The sequence below is a fragment of the Branchiostoma lanceolatum genome, chromosome 4, assembly GCF_035083965.1.
Source record: "Branchiostoma lanceolatum isolate klBraLanc5 chromosome 4, klBraLanc5.hap2, whole genome shotgun sequence".
Taxonomy (NCBI): domain Eukaryota; kingdom Metazoa; phylum Chordata; class Leptocardii; order Amphioxiformes; family Branchiostomatidae; genus Branchiostoma; species Branchiostoma lanceolatum.
The window spans coordinates 6,011,394-6,038,220 of NC_089725.1; the positions used below are offsets into that span (position 1 = coordinate 6,011,394).

At 40.9% G+C, this 26,827-nt stretch overlaps 1 protein-coding gene across 1 annotated transcript; it reads left to right on the forward strand.

The window, feature by feature from the left end:
• Window positions 1-247: 247 nt before the first annotated feature.
• On the forward strand, window positions 248-26,252 carry LOC136432338 (S1 RNA-binding domain-containing protein 1-like). The gene is made up of 18 exons (XM_066423529.1): window positions 248-381; window positions 1,320-1,596; window positions 1,992-2,109; window positions 2,707-2,845; window positions 3,435-3,531; window positions 6,532-6,673; window positions 7,297-7,502; window positions 9,307-9,464; window positions 10,299-10,389; window positions 11,248-11,355; window positions 15,476-15,567; window positions 15,964-16,046; window positions 18,202-18,308; window positions 19,784-19,951; window positions 21,970-22,149; window positions 24,081-24,166; window positions 24,643-24,741; window positions 25,595-26,252. Exons 2-18 carry the CDS (start codon window positions 1,340-1,342, stop codon window positions 25,870-25,872), a joined length of 2,409 nt encoding a protein of 802 aa, XP_066279626.1. The 5' UTR covers window positions 248-381; window positions 1,320-1,339; the 3' UTR covers window positions 25,873-26,252.
• Window positions 26,253-26,827: the final 575 nt, after the last annotated feature.

Sequence of the window (26,827 nt, forward strand, 5' to 3'; positions counted from 1 at the left end):
ATTCAACTTCCCTCATATTTTTGATTTTGTGTCTGAGAATCAAGGCAAAAATTAATGTAGCCTAAGGAATTGAGGGCAGTTGTCGCTTTCACTTTTTCAACTTGGTCTGACCATTTAAGATAATTGACGTTCCAGTCTTTTCAAACAATCCACTGTGCTGGTGGACTATATGGTCTAGATTATGGCTTCTTGGTGTTAGAGAGAACATCTGCATGCAGTACTGTTGTGTGTCGATAGTCGGCGCTATTGCACTACGCGCGAGACTTGAATGAACTGCAGCACCAAAAACCAGCTGATGCCAGGTCAACGTCACATTGGTCTGCGGTAAAGGACTCATTCGTCTTCATCACAGGCGTGCCTGGCTTTTCTTTTATTCTAATGGTAAGTATTGGCTACTTCTGATAAGTTATTACATATCTTTCACATATCCTTCGAAGAAAACCGCAGTGGAAGACAACAGTCTTGTAGTGACTAAGTGAGCCGCCCCCCTCCCCAACCTTCCAACATTATTTTGGTCTCTGCTAAAGCAGAAAGTAAGTTACGCTACTAGTACTAGTAAGGGAACAGCAGAACGTGCTGTCCGGGATTCCAACCTGTTGGATATAGTTCAGAAAAAGTTATACCTAATTTGTGTTTGTCAAGGCGACTTACTGGCACTGGAATTTTGCACCTTGAATCTGCAACTGAGCCTCTGTCTGGCACAAAGGTTTGGACAGGGACATGATTATATCCTATATAATGTCCTTGGTTTGAATGACTTGTTAGAACTCATAATGCTATAAGGCTTAGCCAGACATTTGCAATAAGCTAGTTCGGAGTTGTTACTACGCATGTGCAGTGTCAAAGGTGAAGGCCTCCGAGACGTGAACAAAGCCAGTCGGGGCGTTGTTATGCAAATCTAGACAGTTGTTATGCAAATCTAGACAATGTCCAGGCGAGCACTGTATACGAGCCGGGGGCCTTCACCTTTGACACTGCACATGCGTTGTAGCAACTCCGAACTAGCTTATTGTACACAAGGCCGGTACAACATACATTTTGTATTCCAAAGTCACAACAGTACTGAGCGGCCCCAACATCATGCCTAATGTAATTTTCATATCAGCTTCTGGCACATTGAGATATTCGGGTGGGTATGACATAGGTAAAATACAACACGGTGTATTCCGCATCACCCTCGGTCCCGGCCCTCCCGCGGGTCAGATTGCCCGACGGCCTTCGGGCGATTCTACTGGCGGTCTGGCAAGGCGATATGAAATACACTGTGTCGTATTCTATATTTATACCCTTTGACCATATGCATGTTTTTATCACCCCAGTCACATTAAAACAACCACCAATGATGGCACAGAAGAAGATGGCCAACGCCAAACAGGGAGAGAAGCCAGCCTCGGGTGCAGGTGTGTCCATGTTGTGGAAGGCAGCACATGTTCTCTCGGATAGACTGGACATATACGATCACATCGCTGCTAATGTGATAGAACTGTTGGACGAAGGCTGTACCGTACCGTTCATCGCTCGCTATCGTAAGGAGAAAACGGACAACATGGAAGCAGAGAAACTCAGGGAGGTGCAAGCTGCATACGAGGAGCTCAAGTAAGAACAGCTTCCATATTTTGTAATCATATAGTCATGATAGTATGATAAATTGATGATGTATATGTTCTTTGACAATGGGCCATCATGGAAAGGGAAAGCACAAATTAAAAAGTAAGATACTACATGTACATGTTAGAAATTTCCAGATGTTTGTATCATTTCCATAGTGGCTACCAACTAAACAAAAGACATTATAGCCCTGAGTTGACTGATACATACAAGAGCATATGAAATGTAACATTAAATGTGATTCTGTTTGTCTTAGAATGGAGTAATAAGAACTAAAGACAGGAGGCATCTTGTTAATTGTATGACCTACATGATGTAATTTCCTTTCTCCATTGAAAGTAACCAAAACCTTTGTGTGAATTGTTTTCTGTTCGTATCTGCAGAGGAGTGCAGTCAAAGGCGTGTAACGTGGTGAAACAGGTGGAGAAGCAGGGGAAGATGACTGACGGGTTACTGTCCGCTGTCAGGAGATCCACCACTATAGAGGAGCTGGAACACCTGGTAAGGATGGCTGATATCATAGCCCTGGGCCACACTGTGGTGCAATCATGATCACTGCAGCAGGGGGCTAGTCCACTGGCAGTGGAGTGTGTTTAACTTCCATACTGTTTCAGAAGTATGTACCATTTTTATGAAGTCTTTGGTATGACTCAATGCGCCTCTTGTCCAGAGGTGTCCTACCCGGGCACGAACTCGGGCCTTCTGGTTCCAAGTAATTTGGACCAGATGTGGTCAGTGACAGAAGCGCAGACCACTACACCACAGGGACATCCCTGTATACATGTAGATTATGAAGCCTTTCATACATAATGATTGCCATCTCCAAGATAAGAAATACCTGTAATCATGTTTACTTGAAGTTGATGTAAACAAAACCTGTTTTTTTTTTGCCATTCATAATATACAATCATTCTTCATTTGCCCATTAGCTCTCTGACTCTATTTTCGCAAATGGCTTGTCTTAACTTTAAGTGTTAGTATCTATTACTACTTGTACTTGTAGTTGTAGTAATGTATGTATTCACCAATTAATCTCAAAGGGTCAAACGCTGTCTCTTCTAAACCATTTTGTTACATTTCCCTCTATTCTGTCTTCAGTATGCACCGTACAAGGTGGGCAGTAAAGCGACCCTAGCTGAGCGAGCCCGTCAGCTGGGGTTAGAACCAGCGGCAGTCGGACTGTTGTCACAACCGCACACATACAGGCCTCAACAGCTGGTCAGACCAGGGGAGGAAGGTTAGTACATGTAGAAAATTACACTTAAAAGAGCAGTTCTAGAGTTAATTAAGGGTTAATGACCCACCCCGAGGTGTATATGGTGTCATAACGCCTGGCCACGTGCTATGTATTGAAATGGTTTATTCTATTTTGTCATACGCTAAAAAGATTTGATTTATTCTAAGATAGTAAACATTTTGGGGAACAAATAAACATTATACGAATGTTAACAAAAAGATAACGGGACGGTGAACGAGTGTTAATGGCGTCATAACGCATAGGGAATGGAGGCTTCTGATTGGTCGACACCATCTGGCTATGTGATAATGAACTATAAAAGGCAAGGTGGTTGATACAATTATGAACACTTTGTTTATAAGTTGTCATCAGACTTGTGTTGTTAAATCTGATACAGTGCTTTAGGCCCGATATTTCATATATGTATGGTGCAATCAAAAGGGCTGAAAGACTGACCCATTTTGTTATGTGTTTTGGTAATAATAATACCAAGTACACAGTAATATTGAAGAGTTAGAATTATCATTGAGTACACCAATACAATTTGAATTAAGTCTAAAATCGTTAGATTAAAACTTTGATTTTCCAGGTCGCCAGTCTTCAGAAGAAGTTGACAAAGGTGTTCAGCACATCGTAGCAGACATAGTTTCTAAGGACAAGGAAACTATGGACACTATCAGGGCCATGTAGGTGTGAACTACCCAGAGAACTTGTCTGGATTTCTTCTCCTCTTCTCAGTACTGTGTGACTGTCTCTGATTCTGGCGTAATGATGTTTGGATTTGTAAGATTAGTGTTACTGATACTTAAAAATACAAATAGTGCTTACATAAAATAGTTACTCAAGCAACTGGATAAAATTTTGAAACCGTCAGACGTTTCAGACAGCATCCGCTATCTTTTGTCAGTCGACCTCCTTTCCTGTTGAGGTAGCAGAACACAGTTTTAATCCGCGACCCCCGGGGTCTATGACGCGGCCCAGAAAATAGTGCGGCCCAAACTCTTGCAGACTGGGTAGAAAGCTGCATGTGAGAGGCATCCATGTGTAAACTGTGCTGTGTGGTGTAGAAATATGTCTGCTTTTAGACTGTAGGATTTGGATAGTGGGCCTTTTCGATTCCGCTTTGTGTATAAATACGCCATCTTGTGCAACCGCCTCACGGGGTCAGGCGGCTGCAGTTCATTGACCTCTCGCAGAGCGCTGTTTCAAAGTGGGCGTGAGGAGCCGATACGCCGACAGGATTTTTTTGTTTTTTTATTTATTTGTAGGTTGTACCCTAAACTCAAACATATTCGTTTTTCGTATTTCTCAAGTGCACTGCACTATAATTTTTACCGCGTCGAAGCTAGTCACCTTGCGGCCCTTAACTATAGAAATCCCCATAGGCCGAAAACTGTGTTCTGCTACCTTGAGGGCGGGCTTGTACAGTACATTCTCTCTGCAAAAAAGGCTTTTTAGCGAATGCCCACTACATGTATATCAGCCAAAATATGGGCCATCGTGACACGGGCGCTAAATCTAACACCATAAACATATTCAACTAGAGTTCCACGACCTCATACCTTCGCCAAATGATTTTAACCTTTATGACTGACGTATTAGGAGTTTTTCTCATCAATTATAAATCATACCAGTTGATCGTCTTCACCCAAATAACATAAGTTGTCCAAAGTATGAGCTTAAAAAAGGTTATGTAAACATATTTAATCAATTATGCAAATGAGGTCCTTATTAGCATAATGTGATTCAGCGGTGTTCACATTCACATTCACACACGATGCTCAACTTCCAAATGCCACAAGTATGAAATTGCCATCATTTACCTGTATGGAATTCTAGAAGTTTCTCATTAATTATGCAAATTAGGCCTACAATTGCATATTTTCTATCTATCAACATTCCTCTCTTCCTCAGTTACAAATGTCACATATTTGAACAGTCATATCATGGAACACAGTGGATTTGTAAAATTGTCTCATTAATTATGTAAATTAGAGTCTGATTTGCATGATTATCGTCCAATCATACAAAGTATCACCAAAGCTATCTACATACCAAAAATCATGACCATCCATCAAGCCCATCTTGAGTTATAGAATTTTCTCATTAATTATGCAAATGAGGTCCTCATTTGCATAGTTTATATCTATTAATATTTCTCTCCTCCTCAGTTACATATGTCACGTGTTTGAGAGTCCTATTATGGAATTTGGCGGATGTATAAACTTTCCTCATTAATTACTGTATGCAAATTAGATACTGATTTGCATAATAAGTATCTAATCATGTACATCATCACTCAAGCTATCTACTTACCAAAAATCATGACCATCCATCAAGCCCTTCTTGAGTTATTCCCTTTCAAAGTCTGAAGCAAAACCTGCTCCTGCAGTTCCAGAAAAGCCGATAGGAGGCCCAAACCTACACCACTTACTCTCTGTTCATAGAGCTATCTAACATTAAAAAATCAGGACCGTAGCATGTCCAGAACACGAGATATCAAAATAGGAAGTTCCGCTGCAGTACCGTGACAAGCCGCTAGGGGACCCAAAATCTAATCATTTCCAAGTCTCATCAAGACCTACCTACCTACCAAATATCAAGACAATCCACCCAAGCCTTCTCGAGTTATGCTGTACGTTACAAACATACACACAAACGCTACCCTCTGCATAACCTTCTCGGCGAAGGTAACAAGTTGTCCCCTGAATGTGTACTCAGTTTCCGTGCTGTACACGCCTGTAAAGTCACTTTATTTTACGAAATACACGGCGTGGGAATCCACGGCCCCGCACGTAAAAATAAAATATGACAGGTTACCAGCGGCCTCTACCCCGTATACGTGCCGCGGATTCCCACGCCGTGTATTTCTTAAAATAAAGTGACTTTACAGGCGTGTACAGAACGGAAACTGAGTACACATTCAGGGGACAACTTGTTGAACATGTTTATGGTGTTAGATTTAGCGCCCGTGTCATGATGGCCGATATTTTGGCTGATATATTGGGCATTCGCTAAAAGCCATTTTTTGCTGGGCATTCGCTAAAAAGCCAGGTAAGAATCTTCAAGTTCGCTTTATTTAACTTCAGATCGATGGATTGACTTGAAACTCAGGATTAATTAATGGGAGCACAACCTGAACATATTCCGAGCAAAAAAAAAATTAGATTTGTGCAGCGCGGACTTCGCCAGAGTAGGCGTTTGTGGGCATTCGCTAAAAAGCCTGTCCCCATTGTCTCATATATTGCTTCTCTGACTCCCCGTTCGAACCAATGGCATTCATGGTCTAGGATATCTATGGATTGTAAATTACATTATTGTGGGTTCTAAAAAGCAATATATGAGAGAATATACAATCCCACCCACACAGGAAAGGAGGACTATGCGTCAAACTTTCAGACACTTGGGCCAACGCGCAGTCTTAGCTTCCACACAGAGTTAGGCAAAATCACCATGTAGTAGTCAAGAATACTACTGCTACAGTCCAACAGTCTTTAGCTTATACACAGAGTTAGGCAAAATCACCATGACTTTTGTAACATTACATGTACACGTGTAGTGCTGCGCTGCTTCGGCAAAGTGACACGTTACCTTGGTTGGTTTACATATACATGTAACAAGATCAAGAAAGCTCATTTGCTAACTGCATGTGTGAAAATATCATTTTTGGCTTGGTACCATGGCAGGTGCAAGGCAGGGCATGTCAAACTGGAATCCACCAAGTCCAAAAGCACTGCCAAGAAGGAAAAGGAACAGGAGAACGCCACCCACAAGTTTGAGCAGTACTACACCTTCTCCTGCCCCATCAAGTACATCAAACCTCACCAGGTACAGGAGAACTCTCATTCGTTCAGTACTGGTTGTACAAACAAAAAAAAAACAACTTGAAGGTGGTCTTATGTTATGGTAGGATTGTTGACTAAAGGTTTTTGTTCAGAACATTATACCTAGCAGACCTCAGTGTTGTGCCCTTAGGAAAGGCACTTTTCCATTCGTGACGTATGTAACTGAGAATTGGAATATTTATTGATATCAATTAAGCACATAAAGACCTAATTTGAATAATCTGTGAGAAAATACTTTTTAATTCCATAGTGTTCCATGATTGGAATTTTATTCTTGAGGCAGGAAGTCAAGTAAAGGTGAACATTATTAGAGATAAATCATGCAAATCAGGGCTTTGTTTACATAATTTATGAGGAATTGCTAATAGCCTTTGCTTTATTATTAAGGTAAGACTTTTATACTTTGAACAACAATATTATTTGCCTGGAGAAGATGATCAACTGATATGATTTATGGAAAATAAAGAGGACCTTGTTTGCATAATCAGTGAAAAACATTTATAATACATGAAAAGGTATTCGAAAAGGTTAACATCATTTGAGGAAGGTATGAGGTCGTGGAACTCTAGTTTTGTTATCACCTAATGTTATCATACTACCTGACAGGTGCTGGCAATCAACAGAGGTGAGAGTCAGAAGATCCTCTCAGTGAAGATAAACATTCCAGACGACGTCAAGACGAGATTCCTGACCTTCTGTGAAAGGAGATGGGTACCGCGGAACGCACCACAGCACGCGGCGGGGGTGATCATGAAGGCTGTGGAAGATGCATACAGTAGACTGATCCAACCTCTCATGATCAGACACTACAGGTGTGTTCCTCTGTTTATTACTACCACAGCTACTGTCCATAAAAATCTATATTTTGTGTAGTCCACTTTTTTTTTAAATTTCGTAGTAGGACATATCGCTCGTTCTCCTTGAAATGTACACATTTTGTAATCTCCGTTACCAATTGAAATAAGTCGTTCCTGACATTAGGATATGCCACATATAAGATGTCAAACTGTAGTTTTTATGACGACTTAAAACTTTTCTAGCTTTTAAAAACGGCAGTTGCGTACCTTATATGTGGCATATCTTAATGTCAGGAACGTCTTACTTCTAACAGTAACGGAGATTACAAAATGTGCACATTTAAATGAGAACGAGCAATATGTAAAGGATGATGGAGAACATTATGGATTTTTTTCGTAAAAATGACATGATGTTTGAAAATGAAATTGATCTCGAACCAGTTAAGCTCCAAATGCCTGAATGATCAGATGAGCTATTAAATCTTGCACTGATCATGACACAGAAGACAGACACTCTGTGACTCATGTACAGTATTTATAGGTTCATCGTATTGAGATGGATGCATACTGGTGTTGTCTTGGCGACCACAGCAGGGTGCGAAATACTTTTTTGAGCCAGGTTGCCCATGTTGCAACCTAGGGCAAATGCTAGGTTGCACATCCAAATTTCAGGTTGCTCCAGCAACATTCACTAATTTCATCAAATTAAGCTTGTATGTAGCATAAAATACTACTAATATTTCAAAATATAAATTAGATAGTATATTGTTCCCATTGACCTAACAATATCTTGTTTAGCCAAGGGCAGTGTGTTTTCGTCTTTTTCAGCTCAAATTCCACAATCTATGAAGGTTTTTGGATGGTTTAAAACGAAAAAGTGTTGATTTCTTTGTTTCAATTGAAGATTTACCGAATTTTATGAGAATGGCACTGTATTTTTGTGAGCTTCCAGGGCTCCGATTGAGATCTTTGGCTCAAAATATAAGGTTGCACACTGCGCTACCTGGGTTTGGAATTAACTTGCACTAACCGAAATATTGTTGCACAGTGCAACGTGCAACCAGGTATTTTGTACCCTGCACAGCTTAACGTTGGGAGAGTGACACAGCTCGTATTCAAACTTACGGCTTCTTGGTGAAGAGGCAGGACTGTCTCCAGGACCCGTCCCTACGACCCAGGACCCGTCCCTACGACCCAGGACGGAAATTTGCTTATCGGGACGGAAAAAAATGTCACCCTGTCCGTCCCAAAAATGGGAACCTTCTGATGTAAAATTGACAAAAATGCATTTGACAAAATGACAGATTTAACAACAAAAATTAAAATGTTGGATCTCAAACAATAAGTGGGACGGAAAAAAAATTCAATGCTAGAGACAGCCCTGTGCAGAGGCATGCGTGATGTATACCGTAAAATTCCTATTTACGTACGCACCCCTCCTAACGTACGCACCCCTGATTTGGGGACGATTGCAGGCCTGACTCAGTGAGTTGAAACGTTCAGGGGAAAGACCCTCCTAACGTACGCACCCCCTCTCCAGCATTGCAGTGGATAGTTAAGAGGTTGACATGAATGATCATCCTTCTGATGATGTTTACCGACTTAAAGGGTTACTGAGAAAATGTTTCTGGGTAGAAAATATCAAACAAGAGGAAGAATCCCTCCTAAAGTACGCACCCCGACTTTGATGTCAGCCTGGAGCACCTGCTTGCAACTTGAAAAGTTTAAAAAGTGCGTACGTAAATAGGGATTTTACGGTAGTACATGTATGTCAGTATGTTAAATGTTTACACTAAGTATCTCGTACTTCCCCCCTCAGAGCTGACCTGACTAAGACAGCAGAGAAGCAGTCTGCAGCCGTGTTCTCTCACAACCTGCAGAGACTCCTGCTGCAGCCGCCTGTGAGGGGACGCGTGGTGCTGGGGGTGGACCCGGGGTACAGGCATGGCTGCAAGCTGGCCGTCACCTCACAAACAGGTGTTTTGCTTATGAACGAATGAACAAGCTAAGCAAACAAACAAACGAACAAACAAACGGACAAATAAACTCACTCACTCACTCATGATCACTCCTCACTCACTTACTCATGATCACTCACTCACTCACTCACTTGCTCACACACACACACACACACTCACTCATGATCACTCACTCATCACTCACACACTCGCTCACTCCTCACATACTCATGATCACTCACACACACACTCATGATCCCTCACACACTCATGATCACTCACACACACACTCGCTCACTTATGCTCGCTCACTCATGATCACTCACTCACACACTCGCTCACTGACTCACTCACATGCACTCAATCAACCCCCCCTACACACACACACACACATGCGCACACATACACACACATACACACACACACACGCGCGCGCAACACCATTTTTCAGCATACACCGCACAGATGTTCCACTTTATATTTTACCTTCAAGTTGGCAGTGATCCTAAAGGCTGATTCTGTTTTACTTTTCCCATGGACAGTTGACCAGATGCCAAAAAAAGCAAATTGTGAAGTATTTTTAGTAGACTACACTCAAAACTTCCCAAGAAGACCACCCAGGAGACTGATAAAATCCATTATACAGTATGTGTACAGGCGTCACTTAATAGACAGGATTCTTAATGCTTGTGTCAATGGGAAAAATGATCTAAGGGACCACCAAAAAGTGGCCACATTGGCAGGTGGTTCTTATGTACAATGTAGAGGTGGTCATAAACATTTCTTACACTGTTATTTTGAAAGACTGTAGCTGATCATGAGGTGTTGCCTGAAGACAATGTTTTGTTTACAGGACAGATCCTGCACACAGATGTTGTTTATCTCCATGACAACAGGGCTGTCCGAGAAGCCGACAGGGTGAAGAGAATTTTGCTGTCTCACAGGTTGGTGGTGGTGAAAGTGTTTAAAGGTGTTATGCCAGATATACAGTATATGCTGCAGACTTGGTTTAATGGCGTGGCTGTCCATCACAATTAGCAATTGGACCAATGATAGCATGGCAATTTGCGTTTTGACCATTGAGAGAGTTTAGGTCCATCAAAATAGTTGCATTTTTCTTTTTTCCATTTTTCCTATGTTTTGACATGGGTGAGTGGGGATATGGGATTGGTCTTATAGACTATCCATATTTGACTCTATGTGAAGCATATAAATTATGTAATTTACATAGTTATAATACTAATAAGTTAGTCTGCTACATGTGTCGAAATTTTAGTGTGATATATCAGAAAGTCACACCACAAAAATTACACCACAAAGTAATACAGTTTCTCAGATGTTGAATCATGTAAAACTTAAGATAGTCATTTTGTTGTAGTGAATAGTTTTATTCCATACTTATGTCTTGTTCTATGTTTGCTGTTGTTGCCATACTTTGTACCTGCTACAATAGTCGTGCAATAAAGTTCTTCATCGTACGCCACCGGTGTAGAAATCAAGGAGCTATGTACTATGTTGTATGGAAACGAATTTGATGGTAGCAATGACTTATAATTGTTTATTTTCTAAAGTGTTTGCTCTTGACCTTTAGCACACTGAAGTAGCTGTTTGGCACCCAATTCCCTATTTGTTAGGCAGCAGGGAGAAGGTTAAATGCATTGTACAAAATAATGTTTTTTCCGGAGGAACTAAAATTACTGTATCAAAGTGTGTCATGAACAATGTACAATGAGAATGATAAACTATGTTGATTCAATTCTGTCTTTAGTTACATGTATGTTTCTCCTGTAAATCTCTTCCAGATGTCAAACAGTTGCCATTGGCAATGGCACAGCCTGTAGAGAGACGGAGGCTTTCTTCTCCCAGCACATCCAGCAGGGCACATTCCGGCCGCTGGACGTCGTCTACTGGTCAGTTGTTTTACAGGGTACCCGGGGTTGGTCAGGGCATGTGAAAGAGCCAATCGAGCCAGCAGATGTCCTTTTGTACTGGCCAGTGCAATATTTTGGACATCCTACACCATTTGTCAGAAAATTCATTACAAGTCCCTAAATACCCTTATCTTGGTAAATAAAGTGACAAGTACATGTCTACAACTAAGGCCACACCAATTTATTTTCTTGGTTAACGGATTCGCCGCTTCGTTTTTTTGCTGAATCAAAATAAAAATAAAAACAGCAGACTGTGAAAAATTATCACCTAACCGCCATATGACCGGCCACTTTCTCCCCTCAAAATCGGCAAAGCAACAGAACAATACTTGGTTAACTATAGCACTACCACATTTGAAAATATTATATGGGGTTTTGTTTCACATTTGGTGTGTGTTTTTAGTCCCAAAACAGCTAAGAAAAGACGAATATTTGCTGACCGAAAAATATATTTGGTGGCCACCGACGAAATTTTCGGTTCTTATTTTGCAACAAAATCGGCAATCCAGTCAAAATAGCTGGTTCCTTTTAGCAATATTAGCCATAGAAATACCATGTATGATGTTGTTTAGCCTTTGATGATGGTTGTTTGGTCTGAAAACCAGTGAAAACCCGACAAAAACCACGAGGATGGCTGTACATGTGCTCTCTGGGCTCTGCTAGAAAGACCGCCATTTTGTTTGTTTGGACAGAAAGTAGCCTCACATTCCACCGTAGATTACGGGCTTTAAAATTGATATCCTCAGCATAAAAAAAAAGTATCGATCTTTTGGAAAACTGCGTAATAGACGGCATGAATATTTAGCTGCAAATTTAAAGGCTCATGTTTATTTTCTTTCCTTCAGATGTGGTTTTTGAAGTCAAATACAATTTCTACTTTCATCGAATGTGCAGCTTGAAATATGCTGCTCAAGGAATGGAACATTCCATTTTCTCAGACTGAAAGGGGCCAATGCATAACACTTGGAGTTGGAGCTGGCTGTTTTTAGAGAAAACTTTTTGAGTGTATGTTGAGGGATTTTGATGAGTGAAGTGCTTTATAAAATTCATTACATTCTCTACTAGCAAATGCATGTAGGTTTCTACTGTCTGCTTTTTTTCAAAGGTTCTGATGTGTTCTTTTCTGATCAGCTGAAAGAAGTTATACTTATTAATAAAGTGAGGAGGTTTTGCCCAATGTTCTCCACATTTTTCCATTGTGGCTTGCCTCAAGTTCCAAGTAGAAAATACATGACTTGGAGTTGTGTATACTGTTCCACTTGTTGAACTTGATGGCACCGTTGGCCCCCGGTAAGGGGTCATAGCGTGGAACCTATGCCCAATTTTTTCAAAAATTCAGAATTTTTCTGTCAGTTTATATCCTAATGTACATGCATGAGGGTTTGCTTGTTATTTCGGTATATGTGACAGGGATGAACATGTCCTTTTGCCTTTGCTTACATACCCCGGAGCAGACAATGAATATTAATTAAGCAAATGCCAGCAAGATGAATATGTCAGAAACATAAAGTATTGTGTTTTCAAAATAGTATCGGCTTGAAGATTTTTCCTGCCTTTTTGTGATTGTAGATAAGAAGTAAACCTGAAGTTCCAGGAAATGTCCTCCACTTGTACTTGAAACAGCCAAAATGCTAATGCTTCCTCCTTCCATGCCTTTTTTTTTTTTTTTTTTTCGCCCGCCCGCTCCATTTTTTTTCTACAAAAATCCGTTAACCAAGAAATTAAATTGGTGTGGCCTAAGCCTCTTTTTTTTTTTTAATTCCAGCTCCTATAGCTTGTTCTGTCCTTCCACGTTACCAATTCATTACATTTCTCCACTCTCAGGAGCTACATGTAATCTTTTTAACTGAAAAATAAAGAGATTCCGTTGCTGCTAGTAAATATCCATACAAAATATGTCATTTGAATTCCGGGTCGGTGAAAAGTTGGTTCGGGTCAGTGGAAATGGTCTAAGACTTGTATTTGCCCTATAGGGGCTTGTCCAACCCTGGTACCAAATGTTATACAGCTGAAACCTACTGAAACTTTTCCCATTAAAGGCATCCAGAGCATTTTATGAGGCTTGAAACTTGAACAAATAAAGTCCATTTTCTAGTCATTCCTACACATAGTAAGTTTCAATAACACTATACCCTTACATATCGACATCAAAGGAGCAAAGATACGATGTCGTTGTGTGGTGAAAACTGATAGAAAATCCGAGCCCTAATAGACTGATCCTGACTGTCCATCACAATCAGCGGTTCGACCAATGAGAGAGCGACTGCATGTCCGTCAAATAGTTGCATTTTTATGTTTTAATTTTGCATTTCTACGTTTTGACGGAGGTGGGCGGGGCTATGGTATCGGTCTATTTACACTAGGCGCGTGAAACTAAAAGATCACCATGTAGCTTATTTTTGGGCCGCTTTTGAGCGCTTTTGATAAGAAATCCGCACGCAAATGTGGTAAACAGTGGCATTAAATGTCAATTTCATAAAGATTACAGCAACTAAAATATTTGCAGTTTTCAAGCCTCATAAAATGCTCTGGGTGCCTTTAAGTTTGTTTTGAGTATATGATTATTTTACTCCTATGTTACTGCTTTGACCTCTGACCCTCGCAACATCATTTGTTTGCTTTTGTTTGATGATTTCAGTCCTATTGTTTGTTATATTGAGTTTGTTCTGTACTATTCCTATGTTTAATTATCATTTTATGACCTTTATTTATTATCTGTATGTAAGGGCTCCCTTGAAAATCAGCTGCTGAGTCAGCTGAAGGGACTATCCTAAAGATGAATAAATAAATAGATAAAAAAGAAACAACCATCAAGGATCAATCGCACACTGCATGGTCTCTCGATGGCGCACTGGCAGGATGTTTGGCCCCAGAACCTATAGCTAGAGGTACCGGGTTCGAATCCTGTCGACGTTGTGCCCAGGTAAAAATGAGTAGTAGTTTCTGTTAGGGTCGTCCCTCAGATAGGACGTTAAATGGAGGTCCCGTGTTTGAGAAGAGCCACACCTCGAGCACATAAAAGAACAAACCACACTTATCGAAAAGTGTAGGGGTCCTTCCCAGTGTGAGAGGATCATATAAATCTGTCCAGATATGCAGCTTGACTGTACTCTTCATTACAAACCTGGTGTGTTACGCCTTGAGGCGGTTTATCGGGTATGCAATACAGACAAACAAACAAACAAACAACATCTTCCACAAAACTTTCAATTGATTCCTTCTTTAATAAAGTGTTGCTCTTGGATGAGAAAGGTTGTATCCATGGATCAAACAAATAATATTTGGTAACTAAAGCAAAAAAGGATTCTCAAGGTGAAGGTCACTCAGACAATTAACTCTCCACACCCCAAGGGTCACATGAGTTTTAGATTTCACCCCCTCTTTTATCAACAGCTGATATAGAAGACATGGGATTTAATATTCCCTCAGGGTTATATTATGTTTGTCAGCTTCCACCAACTGTCTCCGCCACTTCCTCCCACTACAAGGCTTCAGTTTCGGTACCTTATTTGCACCAGGTGTGTCGTTTGTTTTGTCTGTCAGGCAGACTTAAGAATAAAGTTTATTTGCAAGTTCATGCTCAAAGGCTAATTACAATTACTGGTACATACTTAGAAAGATATAATAGGAGATACATGGTCCTCTCGCTATTTCAAGGAGGTGAGCACTCAATTCTAACATGGCTGATTGCACTGAGCCTAACTCCAAATCGGCAAGTTAACAGCAAGCCATTCCTTACTACTTTGTTACCCAGATGTTTGAGATTAAAGTCACCATCATAATCAATGTCCCCCTTATGTACATGTATTGATGGGGTCAAGGTACATGTACCTGCTTCAAAGCTACTTTTTAAAAGCTTTTCCATGTGGCTGTATTGACCTGATAGCATTCAGCCCTTATCCTTGTTGTACTAGACAGTACAAGAAACCTTTATATGCTTAATAATGCATAAAAAATTATGGATATTTAGCCAAAGGATGTGAAATGGATGCAAAATATTTTTGTCTTTGTATCAGGTAGGTTTGAAGTAAAGTAGACACAATGAAGCCACTTTTGCTACTATTGTTGAATCGTATGATTACAATGTATGTCATTTCAGTATTGTAAATGAGAGTGGAGCGTCGATCTACAGCGTCTCTGACGAGGCTAAAAAAGAGATGCCGGACCTTGATCCAAACCTGAGGAGTGCAGGTGATTACCTTCTCCCTGCTGCCTAACTCTGTAACCAATAGGGAATTGAGTGCCACATGGCTACTTCAATATGCTAAAGGTTAAGTAACAGAATAGTAACAAAATCAGATGTGAACATTTTCTCCTGCTCACTTCTCTACCATATGCATCTATTTGTCATTGATCCAAAAGGCATGTGTATGCTATTTTAATATTATTTTGGTTTAAGATATGAACTGGAACTACAGTACAGTTTTGACATCTAATATAATTTCCATTGATAGATTAATGCAGACTTTCGTTGTGCATTGTTTATACAAATGTACCCTGTACCCATGGGACTTCAGTAGAAATACTCAGACTACAAATGTATCCTTGCCATACTCAACTCAGAATTCTGTTCTCCATGTTATGTAGTTTCCATTGCCAGAAGACTACAGGACCCTTTGGTTGAGCTGGTGAAGATTGAGCCTAAAAACATTGGAGTTGGCATGTATCAAGTGAGTTTGCAAGTTTCAGGTGACTGTGTAACATTGGAGAAGTCATGTACATGTATCAGGTGCGTTACATTAGAGTTGGCATGTATCAAGTGGGTAACAACAACAAAAAATCAGTCATGTCTCTCGGGTTTAAGTGTTGAAATCTTTTGCATCTATTGACATCATCTGGTTGCCATGGTAGTGACATATGCATTGATGCCACCTTGTTGTCATGGAAACAACATGTTCGTTAAGTGACCGCAGCTGTCTTGTGGAATTATTGCTGCGTCCCTTGCAAAAGCTATCTTTGGATATAAATGCTCCCTGGTGCACTTCTGTCACTTTCCAACAAAATTTTAGGAAGACCACTGTACTGTAAATGCAGAAATGTTCGCGGTGGTTTTATGTTTGTGATTTTCGCAGTGAACTTTTAGCGCGAACTTAAAACCACCATAAAACTTTTTGCCCACCCATGACTGTAGCGCTACTATGTTGTTTCAAACGCAAAATTAAGACCACCTCGAACACTCCATTTTCTCTCTACCGCGAAATAAAAACCACGCAAACTTAGATGCATTTACAGTACATGTAATTTTAGGTACTCAAGTCAACATGTCCCAGTGTACTAGCATGAGATGAAAAAGAATCCTTGATAAATATCCTAAAAAAGAGCTATCCACAATTAAAAAATCGCGACCATAGCCTGTCCAGAACATGAGATGTCAAAACTGGAAGTTCCACTAGGAAGCCCATTGTCGAACTTGGCCTTCGTTTTCCAAAAGCTCTGCCCGCCTACCAAATATTATAGGGATCCATCAACGACTTCTCGAGTTATGCTATTCACAGATAGACACACAAAACATAACCTTCTTGGCAATTACAAGTAATTACTACAGTAACTGTAACATTGATTCTATCTACATGTAGCAACATGTTACTATTTGTGCTACATATACTTCAGGTTTGCTATGTTACATGTAGTTTAGCAATTACGGGGTCTTTCTGAAAATATGAATTGGTAAAATTATTGATTTAAAATTTTTTTCTTTTTGTTTGAGTTGAATTTGTGATAGTTGTGTGCCAATTTGTTAAAAATAGAGAGAACGCTAGCGACCCCAAAAAGCACCCCTCCCAATGAAATGGTATGGCGACGTCACAAAATCAAGATGGCGGCCACCACACATGCCAAGGATCCAACAAAGGTTTTGCTACGCAATCCTGTAATAACGATAGTGGCACATGAGAACTGTGATTAATACCCAGTAGGCCCTTATATATATGCTGACAATTGAAATTTGGCACTCTACCACAACTCTTACCACCTTCTGACCTGCAGCATATTACAACCACAGTGCCCCAGACGGTGTCAGGACTTGTGGGCTTATTGCTGGCTCTTGTGTGCTTACTGGGGGAGACCACAGTGTCAAAGTGGTTAAGACGACATTTCAGGATGATGTAATCCAGACCAGCAGCCCTGTGGTGTCGGTACACATCCTCAAAGCGGAAACTGCAGCAGGTTGCTTCTGTTGCCTTAGCAGCAGACGGTTCAGGAATACATGGCATGGTTACACTAAAGGGGCTACCGTAAAAGGGAAAATGTTCACTGAGGTTTTATGTTGGCAGTTTTCACAGTTACCACTTTGCTGTGAACCTGAAACCACCATGAAAATGTTTGTTCTGGCGTCTTCCCACCTACCCTCTTGTTTTAACGGTGAACTTAAAACCACCAGGAACACTCCATTTTCCCCTTACCGCAATACTACATCGCTGCAAACTTAAAACCTTTTACAGTACTAATGGTTACACAGTCATGTCCAAGAGGTTGCTGATGGCACCGTTCTTGGCAATAAACTTTCAAAATCAACTTCAACTTTCAAAAACAAAACAATGGAATGCCCTAGACTCCACCAGTCTCCACGGGTCGCTGGGAAAATAGTAGAAATTGGCCAAATAAAGTCAAATGTTTGAAGGGAGTCGGCTACAGAGAAATATTTGACCTTATCTCCGTAGCCGACTCCCTTCAAACATTTGACTCTACTTGGCCAATTTCTACTATTTTCCCAGCGACCCGTGGAGACTGGTAGAGTCTAAGAATGCCCCCCAAAAGAAAGACTACTGTTCTACTAAAACATTGTCAGTGAATAGTTGACAGATGACGTTTTATGTCGCTTCCCAGCACGACATATCAGAGTCCATACTGAAGGCAGCGCTGGACGGTGTTGTGGAGGAGTGTGTCAGTTTCGTGGGGGTCGACATAAACGTCTGCTCAGAAACATTACTCAGGTGAGTCAATCATCAGCAAGTGGTTGTTGTTGGGTCTCCTTGTAGTGCCTTATGTGGCACATAGGTCAGTATGTTTCCTTGCTGTTTCTGTAGCAGTGTATATTTTTACAGGGAGGGGTTGCTAGCCCTTCCTCTTTGACGTTCTCCAGGCACCTCCTCAAACACGGGATCCCCATTTTACGTCCCTTCCCAAAGACGAATGCAGTCCCAACCGTGATGTTCTGTCCCAGAATTTGAACCGGGGTCTCCCAGTTACCAGGAACTCCACAGTGAGGCTGCTACCAGTTATGCTACAGATGCAGGGACATCGCCGATGAGAAAGTGTTAAATGTAATGATATTATGATAGCCATTATAGATCCTTTGGATTTACTGGTTTTCTCCTGGTGATGACAGGACCTAGACCTGCCTCTTATGTTCCCACTTACTAATCCTTTAACAATGCTTGGAATGTTCAGCAGTGTTACCTGCTTCTGATGCTGTACAGACCTTCCCGACTGCCACTTTCAACACACAGTGTGCCTAAATCTGTGGAAGGATTGCATTTTCGATATTGTCCAGATGATTTTTCCTGTGTTTTAAAACCTTAAGCTTGTAGATGAAATGTCAGGATTAGGTTTTGACTATTTAAGGCCACAGCAAGTAAATTTCATGGTTGACGTCCTCTTCTGACTCAAATGGGCAAAGATAAAAAACAAGATGCTTAAATTTTCAAAATAGAGACCAAAAATGTTGTAACAAGAATTGAAGCGACAAAACCTGGTGTCACAGCCAACAAGTGTTTTATTCCTGTATTCAAGAAGTGCACAGAGTGTGGTAGCATCATCACTTACCAAGTTTGTTTTTCTTTTAAATCATCCATAAGATTTACTCCCTGTAGCCCAACCATCATGAAAATCCTAACTAAAGGCATCCTTATATTCTTGATGAGTTGACAGAATTACTTGTATGTATATGTATCTCACAGCAGGACAGTCCTTGTCTCTGGCACTAAGAAGATGGTACGATACTTTATGTCATACATGTACCTGGGCTGCAAAAACGTTTGATACGTGTTCCAGACTGTGTGATAATTTTCCGTATCACACAGGGTTCTAAGTTGTATCACACGGGCTTCCATAGAATATTTAGAATGCATTTCGAGTGCGCTGGTTGCACCGCCATCGAAAATTTGAATCAATGTTGTTACACTTTTTTTTTAGGACACAAAACTCCCTCAACTTCTGGCGCATTCCGCATTGAATGTGTTCTCTGGTGGCACCAAATGACCAACCTCCTTGGTATGACATAAATAAAATGCAACGCAGTGTATTCCGCATTACCCTCGGTCCCAGCCCTCCCGCGGGTCGGCCGTCAAGCGATCCTACCCACGGTCAGGCTGGTACCTCGGGTGATACGGAATACCCCGTGTTGTATTCTATATGTACACAAAAGCAGATGTCAAATGTTAACTGTAAGTACCCACTCTTGTTCCAGACGTCTTGCGGGGCTGAATGCCAACAGGGCCAAGAAACTGGTGGAGTGGCGAGAAGCCAACGGTTCCTTCATCAACAGGGATCAGCTCAGAAGTGTAAAGGGGCTCGGCCCTAAGACTTTCGAGCAGTGTGCGGGTTTCATCCGGATCAATCCTATTAGTATTAACAGGTACATGGTTGTATAATCGTTTGAAGAATTCAAAATTCCCATACAATGTGCAACAAAGACTGTACATGTACACAATACTTTAATTTACTATATGATATATATACAATGATAACAAAATGTTTATTGCAAGTTCTTGCCAGTAGACTAATTGCAAGTACATGTAACATGAAAGGACGGACAGACAATGGGTAACAATATAGCATGTGACTATTCTAGTCTAAATACTGACACTAAATTCAAACTTTAGATTAATAATGAGTGATAGCACTTTATCTTACTATTTTAGATGCAAAAATGACAGAACTTAAATTTTATTTCCGTAAAGGACCAGACTGTGTTCTTTCAAGGTGACAGAAAAAGCGAGGGAAAATACTGTTACCGTAAATTCATTTTTTTTTCAATGTGATTTAATTTTGGGATAGAATCGGAAAGAAGGTTTGCATAGTGTTTTAAGTTTGCGGTTGAAACAATTCTGCAGTCGTAATATAGGAGACGCATATTTGCAGTGTCCTGAATAGGCAGTGGAGATATCACCAAAAAAAACTTGATAATAAAACCACTGCCAACATTTCAAAATTTACAGTAACCGAGATGTCTATTAGTCCGCCTTATATGCCAAGGCACAGATGTGGAGTAAGTGGAGCATCTGTTCAGGGCACCATACATCTCACATCATCCCATTAAACACTCCATAACCCTGTGACAGTGCTCAGCTGTTCTCCAGCCTTGCCTAATCAGGCAAATTATTGGGATGTCATCTTCCTGATCCACTTGACAATGTACGTTCCTATAACAAACTCTCCAACAAACTCCCTTGACTATAACAGCCTTAACCATCTATAATTATAAGTCAAGATCAAAATTTATCTAGTATGTGGGTTTATTATTTGACATGCCCGGGGACCAATGAATCACAGAATGATACATAGATTGTTTCTGAAGACAGGTCCTTTTGACATTCGGGGTACTGGCCATGGTACACCCCGACCAATCGATCGCTTTGAAACTCAGATTGGAACCATGACCCGACAAATTGCTTCCTAATTTGCTTCAACGACTAAATCTGACAAAACAAACTCACCAGTGAGATGCTGTAAGGTGTCTGAGCTTTCAAAAGATGTTTTCAGTTTGACAATTTTGGCAATCTTATGATAGAAACTGACCGCGATTTAACGTTTAGAGAAAAGTAGTAGAAACTTTTTTTTTTAAACATTAAATCGCGGTACCGGTCAAGTTTTGTCAGATTAAGTCGTTGAGGCAACTTTGAAAGCCATTTGTCGGGTCATAACTGATTCGAATCTGAGTTTCAAAGCGATCGATTGGTCGGGGTGTGGTAGCCTGGGTCCATCCTATAGTTAGTTTACAAGGGCTGCCGAACTCTCCCCTAGTTGGTAAGGGGAGTAATAATTGGGAGCCCCAGTAAGCTTACTAGGATGGATCCAGTTGTGTCAGAGAAAAATTTAGGATTCACAGTGGTTTTAAGTTTCTCTGCGATAGTGCAAAACTCACACACTTTATAGTAATGGAAACAAATATTTTTTCAGTCACTGTGGTTAAACCACAAACATAAAGCCGCCGTGAAAATTTCAAATATTACAGTGTGTCATAGATTCATTTTCTCTCTTAAAGGCAACCAAAGCAATATTAGGGCCCAAAAAAATTGGATTTTGAAAGTCCATTTATTTGGTCATTTCCATACATGATTAGTTCAAACAACACAATCACATTTTGTATAGCGACGTCCATGATGCAAAAATATGACTATGTTGTTATGTGAGAACTCGCTGAAAATCGTCAACGGGGTTTTTGTAGGCTCGCGAAACTAAGGGGATCATCGTATGACATGTTTTTGCACAGTTTTAAACTGCTCTTAAAATATGATGTTATTACACATTCCAAATGTGCGAGACAGTGTTACTGTTAGTACATGTCGCTACAATAAAGATTTTGGCATTTTTTTTTTAATTCCATTTTTTGGTCCCTATAATATTGCTTTGGTTGCCTTTAATGCTTTTCAGCTCAGCAGCTAAGTCCACTACAGAGGAGGAACAGTCTTCCAATACTGCACCAGGCAAGAAGAGGAAAGCGGCAGCAGAGCCAAAGAAGAGAACAAAGAAGGCAAAAACAGAAGCAAACTTGACCCTTAACCCCCTGGACATGACCTGCATCCACCCCGAGTCCTACTCCATAGCCCTGCAGTAAGTCTGTGTCATCTGCTATTTGTTTATTTGTTTATTGTTTATTCGCATGTATACAAATATTCAAAAACAAAAATGAACAGGAAAAAAAACATGCAGGGGGCCAGAAGCCTACATGTATGTGGCTTTTCATGGGCCTCCCCTCGAAATTAGACAATAGGAATTTTTTAAATTGTACATTATCAAAACTAAGCAAAATTTACAAAAGAAAAAAAATAGAAATTATACCATCCTAATGAAAAAGAAGAGGAATTGCAAAATGAATTTTGAGTTGTAAACATAATAAGTGTGATTACGCCATATAAAAAAAGTGTGATTATGATATACATGATCGGTGTTAAATATAGTTTACAATTCATAAAGAAAAAGATCAAGATTATACAAAATAATACTGCTACTTTGGGGTGATTAGGCCATGATGATTTGATTACATGCAATTTACCATTGTTCAATTTACCATTCTCTGTTTTTAGTTCAGTCATTTGGTCAACCTTCCTGACCACTAAGATCTCATATAATAAGGCAACTTTTTTTTTCACGTTTGCATGAGTTTTGGGGTTCCCAGACAATGTCATCCATAATTATGCTGTAAATACATTTAAGTTCGCGTGGTTTTTATTTCATAGTAGAAAGAAAATGGTGTGTTCACAGTGGTTTTAAGGTCACATTTTGAAACTGTTACAATAGTACTAGTAGAGCTACAGTCTTAGGTCACGGGGCAAAAAGTTTCGTGGTGGTTTAAAGTTCGTGCTGAAAGTTCACCACGAAAACCGTGAACACATAACTACCACGAACATTTCTGCATTTAATTGTGTAATCGAATCAACATGGCCTAAGTTGGTTCAATAGACAAGATTAGATGAAGGCATACCCATTGAAGGATGTCGTTAAACTATACAAACATCACCTAATCCCATAATACTCTCCCCACTGGGAGGCTAAGTCCAACTAGTGTGCATGCAGTCAATCCCCCAATCCACCTACTGCTGCATTGTTTAGAAGAGGATTGTACCATGCGCTAACTCTTAAAATCTGTCAAGCCTTTCGAGAAAATCGTGCAAGATTTTGTTTTTCCCCGGTAAGCTACCTTTCACTTGTAGACTTAGACTTGTTGACCCTTGTAGAGGTTAATCTGAATTCAAATAATAAACAGTTGTGCATGACAGACACTTACAGCTGCAAAGACTGCTTATAAGTTACAGTTAAGTCCAACTATAATCTAAGAATCCTCCTGTCTAAGCTCATCAAGTCATAACAGGATGCAGGATGACACCTGCAGTTTTCCCAGAGCAGTACTTAGTACATGTAGTTGGGACAATACATGTAATAGCCCCAGATACATATTTGAGGGTCTTCATCCTGGCGACTCTTAACGATAAATTTAGAAGGGCTGGCAACTTTTACCGGTAAATTCTGCAAGGCTCGCAACGCTTAACGGTAATTGACTTCTTATTGCGAATGGGTTTGGGTATACAAATTGATTTGATTTGTTCATTGTATTCATGGGGTGTCTGTGAATAGCAACACAACAGGACACTCTGTTGTGACTTTTAGGTAATCTGCCATTCGACATTGTGGTACAAATTATTTGCCAATAACGCTTAGAGATGAATACAGAACAAGAAACATGCTACTTAGAATTAAAGCGACTGATTCACGGATAATTGAATTAGAGTGGGCTATTTGGGATTAATGGTGAGTCAAACTAGTTCATTACACAATCATCACAAAAAGCCATACAGACCCTCATACATGTATATGTAGCAAATTTCAGATACATGACGTGATGCCAACGAGAGATATCATTGGGGCTTCCGTCAATGTAGGTCTTCAAATATATTAGTTTGAAGTCCACAAAGAGGGTATAATCACTGACATTGATCATTAGACTTCTAACCAGAAAACACTGTAACAGTTGCTTTTTGTTGCAGGTTTCTGAACAGGATTGGTGGCAGTCTGGATGAGCTGGGACAACAGAACATGAGGACAAAAGTCCAGGCAGCTCTGGTGAACAATAGTAAGCACAGGAAACCTCATTGTTAAACCTGCATTTATCGCATCCGGTTCGAATCTGGGGTTCCCTGATTTGTCCCGTTGACGTTGTGCCCTTGGAAAAGGCACTTTACACGTCGACTTTCCCCACATCACTCAGGTGAAAATGAGTACCTAGCTTCGGTTAGGGACGTCCCTCAGATTGGACGTTAAATGGACGTCCCGTGTTTGAGGAGAGCCAAACCTCGAGCACGCAAAAGAACCCATCACACTTATCAAAAAGAGTAGGGGTCCTTCCCAGTGTGAGTGGATCATATAAATCTGTCGGAAAATGCAGCTTGTACTCTTCAGTACAAACCTGGTGTGTTATGCATTGAGGCGGTTTACTGGGTATGTAACAAACAAACAAACAAGTGGCAAATAATGTAACCTTCTACATGTATTCATTAGCAACCATGTGCCAGCTGGCTCACCCTTAACCTTCTTTCCACTGAATTACAGATGTGGAGATGTTGGCTGCTGAGCTGAAGTGTGGAACACCGACCATGCAGCTGATCATCGATGGGTTACAACAGCCGCTGGACTATGATATACGAGCAGGTACAGACAAGGCTTTTTGAATGGTAGAAATTGTTGTGACTAAATAAATGTATATGTCAGGGTAGACATTTCTATCTATAAGCAGAGTTACCAGTTCTGCTGGTAGAGATTGTATTTTCATCTCTGTAGACAGAGACTTCGATCAGGATGCTAGCCATGTGTTATGGTGGTCTCCCATGAATACTGAGTTTTAAGTCAATCCATTGATCTAAAGTGACATGAATCAAAGTTGAAAAGTTCTGACTGTGAGTGTCTTTGAAGCAAATTATTAAAGATTATGATTGGGATCTGTGTTTCTTACGGGGGTTTCTTACATGGGCCAAGGGAGTTATGTCGCAGAGGGAGTTATGTCATCGAGGGAGTTATGTCACCGAGGGAGTTATGTAGTGGAGGAAGTTATGTCGCCGAGGGAGTTATGTCGCCGAGGGACGTTCCTCTGTGACATAACTCCCTCGACGACATAACTCCCTTGGCCCATTAGTAAGAAATCACGTAACCCCCGTAGGGGAAGGCGTACGTCCCTCTGTGACATAACTCCCTCGGTGACATAATTCCCTTGGCCCATGTAAGAAATTGCGTAACACACACACACACAAATATATACGCCACCGTTCTCGGGAAGTCTGCGAAGGAGGCTAGGATCTGTACTGGTAGGATCGCCATCATACTGTTGACAGAGACTCCGATTGTGGTCTTTTCTGGCAGACTGCGTTCATTCTGCCAGATTACAATCTCTAGATCTACCCTGACATATTTGCATATCAGTGTTTTAGTTTTGAATACAGATACATCTGACATTTTGATACAATAAATCCAATGACAGACATGATATAAGCTATGTGTTTTTTTGCAGAATTTGAAAAGCCACTGTTCAAGAAAGGCTTGGTGTCCATGAGCGACCTGAAGGCTGGAACCACACTAACGGGACGGGTCACGAACCTGACGGACTTTGGCGCCTTCGTGGACATCGGAGTCGGAAAGGACGGGCTCATTCACAAGAGCAAGATTCGCCCAGACAGACTGAAGGGGAAGAAGAGTCTGGGGCCAGGAGACAAGGTGGAAGTGAAAGTTTTGAACGTAGATCCATCTCGGGGCAGGATAGGCCTGGAGCTGCTCACCCTCATTAGTTAGATGGAGCTGGAAACTCTACTATTAACTTGTTCGTTCGCTCGTTCGTTTGTTCGTTTGTTCGTTCAGACCCTTGTAGTGCCTAGAGCTAGCCCTTCCCCTTTAACGTGCTCGAGGCACGTGGATCCGTCTCGGGAAGGATAGGCCTGGAGCTGCCCACCCTCATCAGTTAGATGGAGCTGGAAACTCTACTATTCACTTGTTTATTCGTTTGTTCAGACCCTTGTAGTGCCGAAAGCTAGCCCTTCCCCTTTAACGTGCTTGAGGCACGTCCTAGAACACGGGAACCCAATTTTACATCCCTTCCGAAAGACTGAAAAACAGTGCAGCCCCAACCAAGATGTCCTGTCCCCGAGACTTGAACCAAGGTCTTCAAGTTTCCAACCAATGGACCGATCCAGTTCGAACACAATAAGCCCCGCCCCCTGTTCTATTTCGAATAGTCCGTCAAAAACAGCCCTTGACGGACACAAACGGCCATGCGCGCGTGGCTGTCGAATATGCAGACTGTCTTCTGTTGAGCTTTTTTGGCTCTGAAACCCTTTCAGAGCGGACCAAATAAAAATGGTATGACTTCTTTGTGGACGGATGTATCCACCGAGTAGGGTTGTTTGAGAAGGGGGTAAATGTAGTTACGGTGAGGGCGTTATGTTTTCGGTCAATGCGGAAGCGGGTTGCGTCGCATAGCATTACCTTGTTGGTGACCATCGGTGCCCGATTTTTGACAAGCAGCCGATGCACGTGTAAAACGGTACGTATATCTGTGACAGGGTTCCCACTGTGTTGACTGCATGAATTGCAGCTGCATGTCCTTTAGTAATTAACTATCAAAATGCAATTCTTTTACTTACCGTGTCGCATTCATATTAATCAGTTTCATGCACAAGTACAGAAGAGGCGGAACTCTGTACTAGCGGACTTTGTGGTAGTTGGCAAGTAGTTTCAAGCTCCCTCCTCA